The sequence below is a fragment of the Urocampus carinirostris genome, chromosome 13 (assembly GCF_059441175.1).
Source record: "Urocampus carinirostris isolate Australia breed hairy pipefish chromosome 13, RoL_Ucar_1.0, whole genome shotgun sequence".
NCBI classification, from domain to species: Eukaryota; Metazoa; Chordata; class Actinopteri; order Syngnathiformes; family Syngnathidae; genus Urocampus; species Urocampus carinirostris.
The window spans coordinates 4,923,029-4,943,675 of record NC_142361.1 but is presented as its reverse complement, the minus strand read 5'-3'; the positions used below and the strand labels follow the sequence as shown (position 1 = coordinate 4,943,675).

Here is a 20,647-nt window from a genome sequence, read left to right as displayed (position 1 = left end):
GCATTTAAGCGGCATTGCCTGTTATTTAAATTGTGTATGGCTCACGAGACATAAATGGCTATTTATTATTTTTTATTATTGCTCATACTGATGATAAATTGCTACCTCTGCACATTTCCTTTGTAGCATTAGGTGTTCTGATTCACTCAGTTGAGAATGTTGCGTGCACATCCAAAGCAACACTATATAAAGGGCACAGTGTTGCCTATAGTTTACAGTCAAGGTGTCACACCAACAGAACAGGTAGTAGATCACTGAAGAATCCTTTAAATAGAAGCCTATTTAAATATGGTATGTTCACTGTTGAGACGCTTTTTAATTAAGGCCCATTGAATAACTTGTAATCACCCTAAAACACTAGCTAAGCTCACAGAACAATTTGATTGGGTGTTTGGTAGGAGTGAATTTCTCTCACACGAGCCCACTGCGCTTTTGGGAAATGCATCCATAAACCATTCGTTGGCGTTTTTTGTGACATTTTTACAAAAGAACTCCACTCACACCTTGTTTTAACCCTTATTTATGATTTTTTTTTTTAGCTGATATTTCACTTTTTCTTTATCAGCAAATTTGTCTTCATTGCACCCTTAAAAACCGTTTAGTATAATGCATACCACAATATTTTTAGCTCTTCGTAGGGTACATTTCATAGTTTTAAAATTAATTATGTTAGCCCTGCTGCAGTAATAATTTATTGCATACGGTATGTAATATGTATGTTTGTTTACTGTAACAAAAAATGTATGCAACTGATTGTGCAGTATCCCTCTTTCACATTTTTGATGCTTTCGTTGCTTCTGAAGAGGCTGTGAATCACCCGATGGACACTTCACAAGATTGCAAATAATGTTGTGATCTTTTTAATGGACAGTCTTTTTTTTGGTGTAAAGGTATTCACTCGCTTTCTGACTCTATAGTTGCTTTGGTTGCCAGGCAACAGGAGGATAAGGGAAATGTTAATGTTGAAGGAAAAAAAAGCCCGAATTGAAAGCTGATATTTGTTTTAACCACATCTAGGTGGGGCTTGCACACGGATGTTGTCAAAATTAGGCACGGTAGAAGGATATCTCTTTTTTTCTTCTTTTTCTTTTTTTACTTAATTCTTTTCTTTTGGGAATATTCTCCTTTTTAGAGGAAACAAAATGTATTATTCATTAATATAATTCTTTAACAAATGGCATGTTTTCCTTCAGGTTTTGAGACCATTCTTGAAGGTCTGTTTGGCACAGAGCTGGTTGAAGAGCTACAACTGTTTAAGGGTGAGTATCTATCAATTATTTTTGTTCAACAATATAAATACTCTATAGATTCTATTTTATAACTCTTTGTGAACAGATTCTAATTGTTTGCCTTTATTGTGATGCTAGACTTGAAGCCCATGAAACCGTCAGATTGGCCATTTGATAAAAAATGTTTGTTCTGTTGTTGTACAAAAGATACAGTTAAGGTAAGAGTGTAGTTTCCTATGCACATTTGATATCACAAGAACCATGTAACATAAATGTGTGTCCTGCTCTTCCCAGGAATACTTAATTGGCTTAAATACTGAGGAATGCCGAGATTTACTCAAACCTCTCGTGGTGAAAGATCAGACCGCCATTTGCAATTTAGAGAAGAAAGCTGATGAATTTCTCAATGCAGTCTTCTGTAGTATAGGTGAGTGATTAGTAAATGGAATGAGCAAATGTATAATTTTACACGTGTATATACAGTGGAACCTCGGTTTTCGAACGCCTCTCAGTTCGAACAAATCGGTGTTCGACCAAAAATTTAGAGAAATTCTTGCTTCGCTGTTCGGTTAAAAATTCAAAGTTGGAACGCCGGTACGCTAGGGTGCGATGCTGAGCGGCGTACGGGTGTTTTAGCCCCTAATTATGCCTCCGAAGAGGGTTGGTGCAAGCAAGACAGGTGAAAAAAGACAAGTTGTTAGTACAACTATTGCCTTTAAGAAAGACATAATAGCTAAATATGAAGGAGGTGTGCGAGTGTCTTATCTTGCTAGTGAATAAAGCATGGCTAAATCTACGATCAGTACGATACTTAAGAATAAGGATGCTGTGAAATCGAGTGATGCAGCTAAGGAAGTTAGCGCTATAAGCAAGCAACTGCCGCAAGTTTTGGAAGAGGTTGAAAAACTTTTGATGATTTTTCTCTCCCCACCATCCACCACAAAGGTAAGAAATCCTATTCATAATTATTTTCTTTATCCTTTTTTAAATTTTTACACGTTCATGTTAAAGTAATCTTTCGTACGGAAGATTACGCTAACGCGAACGTACGATTAGCCTGGGTTAGCTTCATGTTTACGTTCATGATAAACATTCAGGGTGTTGGAACGGATTAAAACAATTTTACATTACTTTTAATGGGTAAAACGATTACGGTGATTGAACAAATCGGTTTTCGAACAGGGTTCTGGAACGGATTATGGTCGAGAACCGAGGTTCCACTGTATTAAACTTACAGCCCATCACATGTCAAGTCAAGTCAAGTCATTTTTATTTGTATAGCCCTAAATCACGAAGAGTCTCAAAGGGCTTCACAGATTATTACTTTATTACACAGACTATTTTTCAGAATATTATTATACATTCCCCTGCTCTGGAGCCGACGAGAAGAGTAGGTTATTCATATGCTATAGAGTAGAAGTGAGTTTACGTCCATAAATACACTTGAGAAAACCCTCAGCTCCAAGAGCAATGATTTTACTCTGAGAATATCACTTAAAAGTTAACTTTGTGTTGCAGGTGAGACTATGAAATAGGGCTGTAACGTAGTACGAGTGCGCAATTCCAAGACTCTGCAGTTTTTCAAGGATTTATAGTTCCGCTTTGTTTGAGTGATTGAGCGTTTGGCCAACCAGAAGTGTCACAATCTGGGTTATAACAGCGCCAGCCAATCAGAGGCAAGTTATAGCAGCACTGGCCAATCAAGATGAGGCAAAGAATGCGTGTTAGAAGGCACACATCCACGAGTGAGCCTTTTTGGCAGACGGTAACCCGAACAAAGCAAAAGAGGGCATATGTGTGATCTGAAATGACCCAGAGAATGCACTTTTTTTTAAAAATCGAAAATCGCATCGCAATACCAGTCTGAAAAACCGCGAATAGTATTTTTCCAAAATTGTGCAGCCCTAGTGTGAAACTCATATACTTGCCCTTATTATAATGTACTCCTAATTCATTCATTTATCCCTTCATTTAGAAAATGAAAGATAAAGACGTGAGCGGGAGAGTTACAAATTTTGCACCAACCGCTTTCATCATTTGACATTCTCATTTTTTTATCTTTGGCAAAATAATCTGATAATCTTATAGTGTTATCTATTTGCTGCTATTACTGTACAGATACCTTGTCCTTGTCCATTCTGTAGTTGTAATGAGTGTGGCATACGGGTGCCAAAATGAGGTCAACTAAACGAAATCTGTTTTGTCGCATTTCAAATTTCAGATGTACCAAGTTTTTCTGACCCAGACATCCCAGTAGTGGCTCGAAAGATCCTCCAGAAAATGATCCGGCAGTTTGCTGCTGAATATACCTCAAAAACTAGCTCTCCTCAGGATAGTTGCTCAGCTCCCCAGGTAAGCTGCAACCAAAGCCTGCTGACCCCAGCCTGCCCCAAGACCCTTGTGGCGGGGCCTGCACAAAGCCACAACCCCGTGTTCAGCAAGCTCCTCATGGCTGACCAGGAGGCACCTCTCGACCTCACAGTCAAAAAAGCCTTACCTCAGCCCAGTGATCAAGGTAACCAAACAGTAGGAGGTGGTGTGATCCTTCTGCATGCTAATTTTTTATCAACTACGCTGTGTTTAACATTTAACAGACGGAGTTCTTGACCTTTCCATCAAAAAGAATCACAATATCTGCAGCAACCTGCCTGTCCCCAGTCCATGCCTTGCTCCTAAATTGTCCAACATTAAAGGGTAAGATATCTTCAACACTCTTTTGTTCTTTGGTCAAAAAGAAAAGTTTGAGTAATATGACTTGCCTAAAACAGCACAAATGAGAGGACAGACATCTTCATGCAAAAAAAAAAAATCTATCTAAAAAGTTTCATGTATTCTTAAATAACATTGCCATTCATCTGTACCACATTGTCATTGTTATAGGTAATCTAAATAAACTACAAGTCCACAGTTTTTTGCAGCACCAAAAATAAGCCGGGTGCCGGCAAACTGCTCGTGTCAATGCATGCGAAATTGGAAAATAAAAGGACTAACCAAACCATTTAAAGCTGATGAAGATTGTTATCAGTTTTCTGTGTGCTTACGTGACCAAACCATGGCTTTACATAACTAGAATACTGGATAATCAAATTTCAGTCTGAATACATATTTCCTGAAATCGTAGTAATTTTTTGGAAAATGCTTCATTGTTTTGACCTCGTTTGTGTATGGCAGTTTGTTGTTATTTTAGTTATTTAACATTACTTTCATACCTACGTTCATTATTGCCTTTAACAATGGAAAACATCCAACTAGTCAACTAGTCCTTAAAAGTTTTACAGCTGGGGTGGGAAACCAATGGCTCTTTTCATGAGCTCATGGCTCAGAGATAAAATATAAACTGCAGAATTTCTTGAAGTAATGTTGCATGCAGAGTGGATTATCGCATTTGTGAAGCCGAGACAATCCTGACTGCTCATTGGGTTTGGTCCAGTATAGATAGGACACAATTTTAACTACACAGTCAAGGTGTCAAACCAAATGACCCTGTTTTGGCAGTAAATCGCTAAGTAATTCTTTATTTTGAAGCTTATTAAACAATCTATGTCCACTGTTAAGACACTTTATGATAAAGTAACAGGACAAGCTTTAAATACCCATAAGCTTTAGAAAAGCACCCAGAGCATTTTGATTTGGGTGAGCAGTAGAATGGGCGGAGCTATACACACATCACGCACACTCCTTCTCCTTGCCCAGCGCTGTCTGCACTGAGCTTCAACACTTTTAAATAACTGGGAGGGAGATAAATTTTAAGTGGTATATTTACAGTGGAACCTCGGTTCTCGACCATAATCCGTTCCAGAACCCTGTTCGAAAACCGATTTGTTCGATCACCGAAATCATTTTTCCCATTAAAAATAATGTAAATTGTTTTAATCCGTTCCAACACCCTGAATGTTTACCTTGAATGTTTAACGTAAACATAAAGTTAACCCAGGCTAATCGTACGTTCGCGTTATCGTAATCTTCCGTACTAAAGATTCCCCTAACATGAACGTGTAAAAATAAAAAAATCAGGTCGTTTACAAGTCATTTAGCACCCGGGTCTCCACAACAAGTGGTGAGCGGTTCATTGGAAAGGGGGCTCCGTTCCAACACCCTCAATGTTGAGCTCCGTTCAAACACCCTCAATGTTTAACGTAAACTTAAAGCTAACCCAGGCTAATCGTACGTTCGCGTTATTGTCATCTTATGAATAGGATTTTTTACCTTTGTGGTGGTCAGCAGAAGGCGCTCGCACACCTTCTTCATATTTGGCTATTATTTCTTTCTTAAATGCAATAGTTGTACGCACTACTTTTCTTTTTTCACCTGTAGCAACTTTGCCGCTTGCACTGACTTTCTTCGGAGGCATAATAAGGGGCTAAAACATCCGTACGCCGCTCAGCATCGCACCCTAGCGTACGCACTCATGTATTACCGGCGTTCGAACTCCAATTTTTTTGACCGAACAGCAAAGCAAGATTTTCTCGAAATTTTTGGTCGGACACCGATTTGTTCGAACTGAGAGGCGTTCGAAAACCAAGGTTCCACTGTATATTGATATGGGACACAGGCTCTGGCATTATTATTCTTTCTTGGATTTTTTTAAATTATGAAACATCACACAGTGAAATAGTGTGCTGAAGAATTAAATTAGCCTTTGTCTGGAGAGCGGGTTTGGCAGTTTTGTTGAATTTTGTCTTAAAATATATGGTGTGGCTCTCTCAAACATTTTTTTTAATATAGAGAGTTTTGGTTGAAGGTTTACATACACTTGAAAAGAACATGATGTCAAGGCTCTCTTGAGTTTCCAGTTATTTCTACCACTCTGATTTTTCTCTGATGAAGTGATTGGACCAGATAGTTTTTTGTCACAAAAAAACATTCATGAGGTTTGGTTCTATTATGACTTTATTATGGGTCAACAGAAAACGTGATGAAACCTGCTGGGTCTAGAATATACATACAGCAACACGAGTTAGAAACTTTGGTGACTTAGAAAGTTTTGTGAAATGAGATTCATCGTGTGGCCTTTACTATGAGTGATTATGAGTGACTACAGCTGGTGACTTCTCTGAAGCCATTTAAACAGGGCTCGTCTATCAGAGTTGCAGAATTAACTGCAAACTCCAGAGAGCCATGACATTGTTCTTCATAAGTGTATGTAAACTTTTGACCACAACTGTATGTATGTATATGTGTATATAAATGTGTAATATATATATATATATATATACATATATATATATAATTGGCTTCTATGGCTCCTTGGGTCAAAAAGACCCCGACACCTGGTTGACAGTTTATGAATTCTATTCAGAGATTAAGAAGAAATCACATGGTGAAAAGGTTTTATTAGGCTGTGAAAACAAAAACACTTCCTGTACCTCTGTTATGTTGGCAACATAGGCTGCACACATTAATTGTGTAGTACTTATCAACAATCACTTAATCATTTGTGTCAAGCAGAATCTCTGCTGCCAACAGCCTTAACATAATACTTCCAGTAGAAAGGCCTCGACAAACCAATTGGCCTCCACAAATGCTGCAGGTACTTTTCTTTTTATCAGGACAACATCACCAGAACCCTCAAAGCTAATGTGTTTGCTCTACAGCCCTATATAAATGGCCGTCTATTTTCCATTACCTTTTCACACACAAAATGTATATGGAAATAATTTATTCTGAATACATTAAAACATTTTTCATGAATTTACTGTGACGTCATATGACCAAACAGGTAGTCTTGAAAAGTTATTTTAAAACAGTAATTTCCTTGACAGTATTTTTCACTTACATCACTTTTTTTGACTATTGGAATAAGGAATTATATTTCTGTCATCCAGATGTTTTAAAATCCTGACTTTATTAAAATCTTATGATGAAATTGGTTGTAATGGAGTTCTCTGTGCCTCATTATAGTCGCCTTAAACTGATAAAGGTTTAATTTCTACACAACCATCACCCTTTGCTGGCTTACTCTTTTATTGCTTTGCTTGTTCTGTGGTAACGTCACACACCAATGTCAAAAACTGCCCATGCAATTCTCACCTTGTCTTAATTATTAGTGTGCCAAACTGTCTCACAGCAATCACAATTACTACACGCCAATCTCTTGTTTTTGATTGTACTTCTCTTTTCTCCTTTTGGTTGTGTGTTTTTTACAATTTCACCCATTGTTTTCCATTTGTGTTTTTTATTTGTTGCTGTAGTTTTTGTAATCAAATCAGTGTCAGATTTGAGCTGTTCTTATCACCACCAAAACATCCACTCTAATAAAGCAAGAGTGATGTTACCAAAGCAAGGTCATACAATAAAGGAGTGGCCAACATCCTCCCCTCCCCAACTCATCCTCCTTTAGCAAAGCGAAAGAGAGGCTCTGTGCAAGCTCTGCTTACACCCAATTTCCTTCCATCCAATCAGGCGATCCTTGAGCGTGAACCGACAGGATGAGACAAGGAGAGAAAATTCGGGCCACTCCATCCGTTATAAGCCCTCCTCCACTCTCACATACTCTCTGCTCATCAAAGAGGAGGTTGGTCTCGAAAGCGGCCCTGAATCACTACTCAGCCATAACAGCAGAAATGGGACGGCTCCTTGGAATTCCAAATCTCGTTTTGGGGCGCTTTTCAAGCTAACAAGTAGTAGTGAAGCGCCTGAGCAACTTAAAGACATTCCCAAGTTTTTGGAAGCCACCAGCCTCCTTTCTAACTCTCTATCCCATGGTAAAGCAAGTCACCATGATGCCTGCAAAGACCTCAACACCTCACTTTACTATTCCAACTCTGACCTCAAGATTCCACAGGTGCGAGTTTTGACCGCAGGGACAGACTCTGGGTGGGATTCTCTGCTTTTTGAAAATTCGGGTTCACATTTAAAGACCAGTTTGGAAAAGAATCTTCATTCCAATCTGCCTCTGCAGAACCGCAAAAAGACCAGCAACGGTTTCTGGCCCCACAACGCAGAACGCCAAAACTGCTCTGTCGATTCTGAAGCAGACTTTACAAACAAACCACCAAGGAAGAAGCGTGGCCGCTACCGCCAATACAACAAGGAGCTATTGGAAGAGGCCATCGTGGTGGTTATGGGTGGGAAAATGAGCGTCTCCAAAGCTCAGTCCATCTACGGCATTCCCCACAGCACTCTGGAGTACAAGATTAAGGAGCGCTTGGGCACTTTGAAACATCTTCCCCCCAAAAAAAATGCAGCTGCTCGGCCCACTGGATCTACAGAATAACTTTTCCAAAGATAGAGAAGCTGCAGCACATCTCTGAGGAAAGATAGAGATCTTCCACCGATAATGGGAGTGATTTGCATAATGGAAGCCTAACCTCAGATTAATTATAATGAAAATAATAATAACCCTCCAAATGTACAAAGTACCTGACATAGGGCACATTGCAACTATGTTTTTAACTAAGCCTAAATTGGTTATCTGTGAAATGAATAACTTCTTGTATCGGGCCTTTCATATTTGGCCAACCATTTATTTTAATATTGCATCGTTTTAATTCACTACATAAATTTACAAGTGTTTACATTATAAACTCGCAATTTTAAATTGATCCAGCTCCTTAACATGACTATTTCAGAAAAAAATAGTTTTTTTTCTGTAATGAAATCAAATAAAAACAAATTTCATCCATTCTGGAATTATCACATAACAATAAACTAAAATATTGCAATCTTGCTATTTTAATATTTCAGATTACCTTTTTGACTCAAAGAGCCACGAAAGCAATAGAAAATCAAAATTAAAGTGCTGTCTGCATGCGTGTGTGCGTGCAAGTTGAGAGGTAGGGCATATAGTTTAGGAAAAAATAATGCGAGCAAGGGGAGTGCAATTTGTGTACAGAGATCCTCTTACTCAATCAAACTGCTCCAGGTGCTTGGCTGGCATTTTTGATGTTTACAGTTTGTTCTGTGGGTTTTCATCATAATGTGTCTCAACAGGGATTCCTTAGAGATGTACAGGTTAAATGGGTTCTGTTTGTGTTAACACACTGTCAGTAAACTTTAGTTGGGACTCTGCCCGATTGATTTTAGACTGAACCAGTCGTCTGTGTCTCCTTGCATATACTAAATTAGAACCATCTGGACAAGTTTGGCGTGCCCTAATGTCGCCCTGCCAGATGCACCCGTTAAAAAAAACTATAACTGGCTCACGAGCAATACGCTCCTGACTCCTGCCTTACAGTTAACGAGTTTTTAAAAATAAAAATCCTACTTGCTAAATGTAGGGAAATCAAGTTTACAAGCAGTCCCAGAGGTTCTGTTAGAGACTCTCACCATCGTGACCACTTACAGCCAGCGTCAGCTTGTCCAGTTTCTGCATGCTACTACAGTATAGGCAAAAAAAATTGGGCTGTTCATTTTTTGTTTGTATTTGCATTTGTAGTTACAGTAACTTTTATTAAGCGTACAATAAGTGCTTACGTATCAACAGTCTCTCGATCTCATACTTCAATTTTCGCCAACTGCTCCCCCTATTAATGAGTGCAAGTCTTCCTTAGTAAACCTTACAAACACAATGCAGGACCTACTCATAGCTATGTAGAATACCGTAACAATATTAGCAATATACAATGGCATTGTTGTCTGCTTCCATTGACTGAGAAGATCTGGATTACAGCCAGAATGGGCAAGACTGGATCGGTCTTTTTAAAAAAACAAAAACAATACTCTGATAAAAATGTTATTCGACCTACTCTGTGATATGATCAAAAACACGTATAAAATACGGGGAAAATGTATAAGTTGACAAGTATGTGATCTCCGTGACTCCCCTTCGCAGAACCCCCACCCCTTTCTCCTTAGCACGCGCACACATTCGTTATGGCATTCATAATAAACGTGTCTTAAGCTTAAAAATATTATTTACCTTATTACTGTAATTGTTTAAGTGTAATTTTTTTCTATAGAACAGGAAGAAGTGTTATATAGCTATATGGGATTCACTTGTATGCTTTTGGGAGCACAGGAGTGGACCATTTAGTTTCTAATTGCATTTCAGGAAAATTCACTCATTACACAATGATCCTGTGACAAATTAAACTCATAAGTAGAGGTACCACTGTATTCTAATATTGTTCAGAGTATTCGCCATAAATTTGTTTTTGATTTGCATTACGGAAAATAAAGACCTTTATCAACGTACTCACATTTTCTGAGACAGTCCTGTATTGTGAGTAATCCATTCAGAAGAAAATTGTAAAACTCACAAATGGTGTCTCTCAAAGTTTACCATCACTACTTTTTTGACACTCTGATTTACCTGTTCACTTAGTAGGCCTTGTAGAAAGATGTAAATGCAAAGGTATATTGTTGTTGGTATTTTTATATGACTGCTAGTTTTCTTGGTGCATTTTTTACACATTGGTAAAACCGTGGAAAAAGGTTATGATCAAACACCACCTGTAACGTACTTTAAGTATGTGATCGTTTTGCAGTATAATGTCTAAAGTTGGTAACTAATGCAGGTCCACTTTTTAGTAGTCAAGCTCCTTTCAGGATTTTCAGGTTCAAGCACATCTTGATCTTTTGCTTTCGCTGTGCTATATTCATGAATGGTAATTGTTTTATTCTCAATGCCTTCACAAACCCTCAGGTTCACTTCAGGCTGGGTTGCAAGACTCGTCTTTACAGTGCATCCACTGTGGGTTTTGCATACTGTACTCTTAACCTCAGTCATACTTAAGCTTCAGTATACAGTTTTATCCTCTTATGCCACCTCAAGTGGGCAATCATTCAGGATGACTGACTGACTAGACAAAAAACATTGCCCTACATTCTAATATTTTCACAATGTACCATAACTGTCATAGCATTTCAGTGCCAGTAAAAGCCTTCTGGGATTTAAATGACTCACCTGAGGCTGAGCTTTTCAGATTACAACTTATTTTTTGCAAGGCTCAAAGAAACCTATGTTATGCATATTAAAAACAATTGTATTTCAAGTTTTGCATGTGCAACCAAATGAATGAAAAATGTTGGATTTTTCTCAGCGATACACAATTGACCCCTGTAAATATCCATTCATGGAAACGCGCATCTATGTTATTTAATGGATAGTGCAGAGGACTCCAACATTTTACTTTGCATGATTGAGCTTTATTTAGAAGTTAGATATATATTAAGGTATGATCTTTTGAAATACTACTGTTATATATGTTGTTTTATTTTCTGGTACACAGCGTGTTGCAATAGTGAGCCTTAAAACTGTGCAATGGGTCACTCAGGATACAAATCTTTTTCATAGTCTTTAATATTCAAAGTATTTATATTCATATTATTTTACAGACACAAGTTAAAGTAAATTGAAATGTCATGGAAGTGATTTATGTTGTCAGCATTTTATACTGTAGTGGCTAATTTGAAAGATGGTGTCCTTTACGTAAAGGCATGAGTGTCTTATCTGTATTGCTTTACTGTATTGAAGTTGGAAGAGAAAAAAACCTCAGGGATGAACCCCTTCAGATCAGGTACTCTTTACTTTTTGGGTTTTGCCAGCAGGGATTCAAATTATTTTGCATTCATTAAGCATTCTTAACTTTTCCTCTAACATTAACAAATATTATGTGTTGGAGATAATAATGTAGAATAAAATACATCTTTTCATATTCATTTTTTTCAACAGTTCCTGGGCTGTAAATGTTCCCATTGTCACAGTTACGGGTGGGAGATGATGGTTATTGGTACTGAATAATGGTTTTGGATAGTGTTTTGTTGTTAGACTAAAAGGTTTAATTAGGATGGTACCAACAATCATGCACTTTGGAAATGACTCCAACTGTTACCCATTTTGTATTTTGGCCTTGTATTTTTAAATGAAAGAAAAAACTTCTGTCTAATGTTTAAGCTAAATGCCAGAAAGTATACAAAGGTTGCACATTTAGATTAACTCTTCAAAAGAAATTTCAACATCCGATTTTGCTTGTGTCTCAGGAGTTCATTTCTTTGCTTTGTTTTTCTTGCTAGACCAACAACTAGCCTTTTACCTCAAATAGCAACCTCCCAAATAATATAAACATCCAAGTACAAATCTAATAAAAATATTACACGACGCTGTCAAATACTTGTGTTCTCAAAACTACCTCGCTTGACTCAATTTTAGAGAAATATTTATAAGTTGTGCCACATTTTACATTTAATTTTAATCCTTGTCATCCATGTTATTTATCCATTAATTTTTCATTTTTTAAATTTAACAGCATTTGTCATTTTATTTGCACAAAGAAAAATACACAATGCATGCTACGTTCGCCCTGATGTTTTTGCTCTTTTAAGTGGTAGAATGTGTTACTTGTTTTAAATTATATGTCTTGTGCTTGTGTATGATTTTCTCAATGTGACTAGTGGCAAAGAAAAAAAATCAATGTCTTTACGATTACAAAATGGGTCGAGTTCACTGGATTTAAACTGCCTTTGAAAAAAAATACTTATTCTTCTAATAAATATGCAAATTTGAACATTTTTAAAGACTATTTTTTTGTTCAATCTACTTTCTGATTGCACCAGTATCCCGGAAATTAGCAGTAATAAAAACAAAAAAACTGTTTTGTAACCTTATATTTCTTTCCTATCTTTACCCCCACAGTGCTGGTCAGGATCTGCACATAGCAAAGAGACAAAGGCCCAATTCTACCTCATCGCTGGAACAGTTCACTTCAAAATTGTGCCACCGCCATCAAAGAACGATTGTTGACGCCTTGGGTTTCTTGCAGAAGGGCCAAGCTTCTAAGACACAGCAAAATGTTGACCCTGGCATCAAGAGAGTAACGTGTTCCACTTCAAATTCTGGCGCTGCCCTCCCTGAGAAGTCTTGTTTGGAGTTGGAGCTTCTTCAAAAGTCCACACCGGAATTGGAAGTTTTGGACATGTCTTGTTCTATCCAAACCAATAGTGACACAGAAAAAGCTCCAAATAAGGTAGTTCCATCAACAACAGAAACTGCAGAATCAGCTGCCAGCCCAATATTGGATCTCCATAGTAACCAGGCTTATACCCTCACTCAATCTGGGAACAACAGTCATACTGATAATCATCTTCTTAAGATGAAAATTATGAAAAGCAATAGTATCACTGTTGGGAAGAAGTTATCTTGCATGCTGACAACCTCAATTACACCTGACTCTGAGTCACTGGAAGACGAACAAAGTCACTCAAATTTGGTGAATGGAAAAGACCTTATTAGTGCTGGACTCACCTCATCTCTGAATAGACCATGTCATCCAAGCCAAATCCACCACTTAAAGCAGAACAAAGTGGTGTGGCAAGCTGAGAGTTTACCAACCCAACGGTTTACTGAAGCTGTGGCCGATAGCATAATTTTGCCACGAACTGCCAGAAAGACCATCAGGCAGTCTCATGAACGCACTTCACATGGTCTTTATCAGACAATCGATCCTGATCTTGGGTACTGTGACATTGTTTATATTAACAAACCTATCACTGAGTGTTTCAAAGCTAATCATGACATGAATTCCCGCCGCAATGCCAGAAAAAGCACTAGGGGCCATTTGTATGCAGATGAAATTTGGGAGTTAAAAACTGTCCGCACATTAGCAGGTATGGGTACCTGTCTTAATTCAATGCCAGACTTGGTTACGTTGGTTAACCCAAAACAAATCCTCTCTATTCCTGAAGGCGTACCTCCCTCAGATAGCCCGTTTGAAGGCGAATGTACAGAGACCATAAGTAAAGGAACATACTCGGAACATTTTGATGAGCAGAAAGTACCAGGGACTGTTGATACGGTCCAAGTGGCAGACAGTGATGTCGAGATGTCATTATTAGTCAAATCTAGTCAAATAGATCTGGCTCAGAGCAACTTTGAATCCCACTCACCCAAAGTTAATTATGTTACAGAAAGCACACAAAAAAACAGCAGAACAAATATCTGCACAGATGATGACCCACCTCTGGCAAAACAAGCCGCACTATCTAATGGCAAGAAAATGAGTGAAAGTAAGCATAATGCAGCCCATCATTCATTTGAAGAAGAAAAGGAGATTGCCACTGAACTGGAAAAGAATGAATTTACTGGTGAACCCCTGTCACAAATGGCTGAGGAACAGTCAATAAACTTGGAGACATTCGAATCTCAAACTTTAGGTGATAAAGGGCAGAGCAATGAGGTTGTTCCTCCTTGTATCAACACACCATCACCCATAAATCAGGCTGAGAAACAAGAGACCGAAAGGGGAACTGACATTGAGAGACCCCGAGAGCAACAACATGATATACTGTCTGAAAACGGTAGAAACGCAAATTCCAACGACTCCGGTTCTGCTGATGACAAAGCAACAAGTGAACTGCAGAGTCCTAAAGATTCTGGTAAAAATGTTGTACCTTTGGCAGCATTAGAGGAACAAGATGATGAATACGATATTTCTTCAAAGACTCTTGACACCCTTGCGAAGGAATTGCCTCCTTGGCGTAGAAAAAAAGGCATGGTTATTTCTCTGCCAAAGAGGTTACGGCAAACCAAGACTGACATTGTGGGCTATGTTAATGGGAGACCCATATCAGCTTCTGACAGAAGTCTGCGTCGTAGATCAAGCGCTGTTGGAACCTGGCTAATTAAAGGCCCAGTGAAGCAAATTCACAAAATACCAAAGCCGGACGACTCGCATGGATCGAACAAGATTGTGACAAATGTCCTTGAAACCGAATCCAGTGAGTATGAAGCACCAGAAAGCCAAACAATTGACATCTCGGACAAATCCAAACCAAACCGGCAGCACAGAATTTTTCAGCTAGATGAACCAAAGAAAACTGAACGACAACTGCGATCGGCTGTTCTAAAGTCAGATGAAACTCTTGCATTTGCGCCTTCTTTAAATGCACTCCAATCTACTTCGCCTCCAAAACCTAGTTCTCCCCCGACTGCTTCAAATCTCTCTCCTTTTTCTCTTTCGGGAAAGTCATCGCAATCTAAAATCCCTGAACTGTCCCGTACAAGCCATGTCCAAAAGACACAAGGGTTGTTAAACGTCCAACGTACTCGAGCAAAAAACAAATCCGACAGTTTGTTGGTCAAAAAAAAAGTAAGATCTCCTAAGATGGATGAAAAGGTGAGTAAAAGTGATGACCAGCAGGTTGTATCGTCAACCAGTCCAGTGGTGGATCAGGTTTGCCATACACCAGAAACGGTAACACACAAAATAGGGGTAAAATGTGATGATGGCATGGAGACCATGACACAGACAGCAAATGAACTGTTGACTGTTGACTGTTCTAGAAGTTCACCTTGTAGAGTTGAAAAACCCCCAAGATTCCCTCAGAAGAGTAAAAGTAGTAAAGATGAACAATCACCTCAACCTACCCCTCAGTCTCTACCAGACAAGAAGCATTCTTTGCGATCACAGATGTTGTCTTCACACTCCGCCACTTTATTTTCTTCATCCCGAAAGAACACTGAATTGGCGTTGCTGGCTCAGACATCTCCAGAGGTAATCATTGAAACTCAAATGAAGGCCCCTTTGTTATCGACTGTGTCATTAGCACCCCCTGTTACAGTTCTTAAACACCAGCTGCGCAAAAGGAAAAACACTTTCCTAGAAACACTGACCGCATACGAAAATAGTCATCTGCTTTCCAACTTGAATCTCAAATATAATAAGATGCAGAGAGGCTGGCTGCAAATGGAGAGAGATGGCCAAGTGGCAGCAAAATCAAAAAACAAAGCAGACAGACAGGCTGCCATATGGAAAAGTAAACGTCGGTCACGCAAGCAGAAGTCGTTAGACCAGCACAAGAGCTCACCAGTGCAAATGCTATTCATGAAAGACTACAATCTCCCTAGGATATGCCACTGGTTTTTGGAGTCAACAGAAACCAAGTCCCTTGTTATTGTTAAGAAGGTAAACACTCGTCTTCCATCTGAAACGCAGCTATGCTTCCACAGCTCCTCTGGCGGATCAGGACCTTCTCATGGCGTTTTCCCGAGCTTGCAAGCGGAGCGCTTGAAAAAACACCTTAAAAAATTTGCTGTCAGCTCTCCAGTGAAGAATAACCCCAAAAGTCATAAGCTGATTGCTAAAGCCCTGGAACACGAGACGCTCTCAGCCAAAGTCAAAGATGGAGGGCTACCGCCCAGTATTGCGCATGCCTGCGATCAGGCTGACGTACATTTTAATGAACTGGTCCAAACGGAACCACCAAAAACTCCTGGAAAGACAAAAAATCCAGCGAGTGCCAGGATTTTAAGAAAGTACTCCAACATTCGAGAGAAAATGCAGGTCTATCAAGATGGTGCACATTCTAAAGGAGTCTTAAAAGCCAACAACTGGAAAAGCCTTCCCAAAAAATTATCTATTTCAGAGTCAGCTATCCCTTCTCCCATGAAGGCACCCAAAATACCCTTACCTGCTGCTAAGCCAATCAACACCACAAAAATACAAACAAATGCAAAAATAACAAAAAAGCGAGCAATGAGGCATGAAAGCAAGGCTCAAGATGCCAGTTGGGTTACAAGATGTTCCAAGCGACTGAGTTCTGTCGTCAGCAAAACAGACAAAAAAACATTGGAAGCAGAAAAAGTTGCCATGTGCAAAGTAACTGCTGCAAAATTTCAGACAAACCATTCGTCGCAAGGAAAAGAAATCAAAGACACTTTAGAGGCCGCCTTGAAGAGTGTTGATGTCAAGCCTCTGAGAGTTGCTGACCATGTTCTGACACGATCCCAGAGAAAGAATAAAGCTCTCTCAAAGAGGACCAAGACAGTCAAAGAACAAGCTGGGAAAACTGAGGTCTCCAGGAAGAGAAATGGCTCCCCCGAGTGCTCGCGTACCAGATCGCAGGAGCTCATCACCACTCCTAAACGCGTCAGAAGTTCAAGATAAAACAAACTCGTTTCCTCTCTAACCTTGGACACATTAAGAAAATCTTAATTGGTAAAGAACAATGTTTGTCTGCAATTTTTATACGCAAAGACATCACAAGTCAAGTCATGTTTGCTGCACCAAATGCAAACAGGATCATGTGCTGGCTGCTTCTGCTTGAGGATAACTGCAGCTTTTTCCTTCTTGCTTCTGATTGCAAAAAAAAAAGATAAATACCTAATTCCCTTTAATGCTCCTTGGCATCCTGATGACAAATCTTTCCCACATGTTGTCCTTTAGTCAAATTTGACTTGACTTGACACCAGGTGCCTTATTTTGTAAGGTAAAGAATGTCTCCTTGTCCGCTCTTGAAAAATACAAGTGAATGCAAGTCATCTTTATGTGTAAAATTAGGTAACAGGCTTTTTTAAAACCTACATCCTCAGTATTAAATCGATCCTAATCGCATAGCGTTGAAATCACTGACTTGCTTGACCTTTCAGCAAAGCCAGTGAGAATAGTTAAAATATATATTTTTTAGAAACCTGTATACCCTTGGACATATATTTAGGCTGCCAAATTCACATTCAACTTTTTATCCCCATCCTCAATGTAAGCATGTTGATGCACTCTTGCTATTTTTGCAGCATTTTTAATTCATACTGCTCACCCCTGTACATGTAAATGCTGGCATTCTTATGATTGTTATTTAAGTATTTGTCACTTCTTCACTGTAGCCTATCAGAAATTCTCCTCCAAACATACAAACTTGAACATGTTTTTCCTCTGCTGGTGATATTTATTTTTTGTAGTCTTTGTGAAAATCCCAAGATGAACTGACCGATATGGTTGCTGGAGTTTACATGAAAATGGCTGAATTTATTTGCTTTCATTAAAAGTGTAGAAACTTTTGTTATTATTTTCATAATTCAAATCCATGGGCAGTATTGCAAATCTCTACACAATAGACAACTAATGTCTTACAGCAAAAAATATCCTTGAATGCTGAAAAAAAAAAAAATCCGCACTTTTTTTTCCTCAAATGTGAGTGTGCTTTTATTTTAATAGAGTGACTACGGTCATATATAATGGGCAAACCCTGACAGACTGACGGAAGTTTGACAGGTGGAAATTACCAAACTTTGTCAAATGTCACGTATTGAAAAAAGTTTTAAAAGTATAAAGGAGATGTAATATAGTAGAGTTTTACCTGGGAAAATCATTCAAACGTAAAAAGACCATTTATTGGGGATATCTCTATCAAACTGCAGTTTTGTACGGTTGCTAACATGAGCGTACTGTGCAATTGGCAGCGAAGTTGCCCACTAGTGATGGGTTCAAGGACATTTACAATGGTTTGAAACCTTTGTGAATTTTATATGCAAAAAAAAAAGGAGCAAATACTTTTTCACGGCAATGTAAATACCTCTGCATGTAGGACAGATGACTTATGTTGTGGCATACCTATTTTTTTAAAGGAGATCTGCAGCATGAAAAACGTTTTTTTTTTTTTCTTTTTTACTGTGACTATTTAATTCTCAACATTAAATTCCTCTGGATGACAATGTTGCTGGCCGTCTAATTTTTGAGCATCGAAAGGCATGTCAACATTAAGTTACATTGGAGTACATGTTTATACGATAGATGGCCTGATATTTATCTACATACAGATCTGCAAGACTACTGACACAATATGTGTCTGACCATAATGAACGATTCTACTTAAATATAACACCGAAAGAGAGAACGACAACTGCCACTTGTGTCAATCTCTGTGCCTTTACAGCATAGCTTGCTAAATGGCATAAACTAGAAAGTGGGCATTTAATTAAGTCCTAATTAAGGTTAAGAAGACTTTTGTCGTACCTTTTTATGAAGTACACAAGCCATATTAAAATACACAAATAAAGGGACCAAAGTGTATTATGTCTTGGGTCTCTCATGCAAGGGGGTGTTGACATAGTATTTTACATAAATGAACAGGTGAGGTTGGTAAGATTTGTGATTGTCGGTACAATTTTAATTAGTGACATTGGATAGGAGAATGCAAACTTTACAAATTCTAAATACACTATGCACACTCTGGAGAAAACTGAATACATTTCTTACAGTGGGTCTCTATTTGTCATTTACATTATGTACACATAGCCCCTACCAGTCACAGCCTCGCCATATGCACACTGCTTATTTTTTGTTCAGGCTTTTAAATTAATTTTCTCATCACTGACATTAAGTAGACAGTGCCGTTTTGACGCTAACACCAAATTGCAGTGCATCATCTCGATGGCCAATTTATACAAATATTCAAGTCAAACAATCGGGTAAGAAATAAAAAGGGATTTTTAATTAAAAAAAACAATAAATTTAGTCCAGTTTATTAGGACGTGACCAATTGTTTAAGCTGAATAAAAATAAAAAATGTTTTTTTAAGATTGCGTTGTAAAATGTATCACATTATAACGCTTGAATGCATGAGTGGTCAAAATTAGCCCCATGGGTTGTTATCAAAATCTTTATGAATAGAAAGTTTTAATATTTTCATTCCAGGTATTTGTCATAAAACATTTTTGTCATGAGGCTATTAGTATTTCTCTTTTTTCCCCCCACAAATTTTTGATTCCAGTAATGGAAAAGTTTATGTACTGCTGTGTCAGTCTGATGCGGGGATTATAATTCATGCGTTTGTTTCCTCCTGTCTCGATTACTGTAATGCACTACTCTCCTGTATCCCAAAATCCAGAGCCTTCAGCTGGTACAAAATGCTGCAGCGAGGCTATTAACTAAGACAAGAAAGTTTGATCACATTACCCCGATTTTGGCTAACCTGCATTGACTCACTGTTAGCTTAAGATGTGATTTTAAGGTTCTGCATGGACTTGCTCCCTCATGTCATTCAGATTTAATTTCCCCCTATGTCCCGGTCCGGAGCCTTCGCTCTTAAATGCTGGTCTACTAGTGATCCCAAGAGCCAAGAAGAGATCCGCAGATCTACAACCTCAGTGGAAATGTTTAAATCTAAGCTTAAAACACACTTCTTTTCTATAGCATATGAATAACCTATATTTTATGTTTACAATATCTGTGTATTTGTTATTGCTCATGTGCAGTCCCTTCTCAAGGTTTCTTCATTTTCCTCATGTTGTTTTTTTTTTTTAGTTTTTCCTTGCCCTCGTGTAGGTTTTAGATCAGGGGGTGGTGTATAAGTCTGTGGTTTGCAATAACCTGTGGTCTGTGCAGCCCTTTGAGACTCTTAGTGATTAAGGGGTATACAAATAAACATGACCTGACTTGGTAGGTCATTCGTCCAAGGGATAAATGTATTTTAAAATCAACCTAATCTTGATGAGTATTTAAAACAAAAAGGCACATTTTGTATCACACTTTTGTACCCCCCCCCCCCCCCCCCAAAAAAAAACAAAAAACAATTTAGGGCTTTTAACAGAATCACCTAATAGTTTGGTTTGTTTTAATGAAAATGACCCAGTTGTTTTGTACAATGTGACCCAATTGTGTTTATTAACACCCTATTTTTGGGCGTTGATAGAAAAAAAATATCAACCTATTTTGGAAATTTAGACTTGTTCCTACTGTACTTACTAATAAATTTGGGGGTTT

The 20,647-nt window shown here is 38.4% G+C and overlaps 1 protein-coding gene across 1 annotated transcript in view; it reads left to right on the top strand.

Moving 5' to 3' along the window:
• Positions 1-20,430, top strand: part of LOC148353546 (uncharacterized) — a 28,095-nt gene extending 7,665 nt beyond the window's left edge. Inside the window, exons 2-7 of the mRNA XM_088352049.1 lie at positions 1,194-1,259; positions 1,368-1,447; positions 1,524-1,656; positions 3,451-3,744; positions 3,824-3,923; positions 12,805-20,430. Of these exons, the coding sequence (XP_088208175.1) occupies positions 1,194-1,259; positions 1,368-1,447; positions 1,524-1,656; positions 3,451-3,744; positions 3,824-3,923; positions 12,805-17,053 (4,922 nt within the window). The 3' untranslated portion in view covers positions 17,054-20,430. The remainder of the gene's footprint in view (positions 1-1,193; positions 1,260-1,367; positions 1,448-1,523; positions 1,657-3,450; positions 3,745-3,823; positions 3,924-12,804) is intronic.
• The last annotated feature ends 217 nt before the right edge of the window (positions 20,431-20,647 follow it).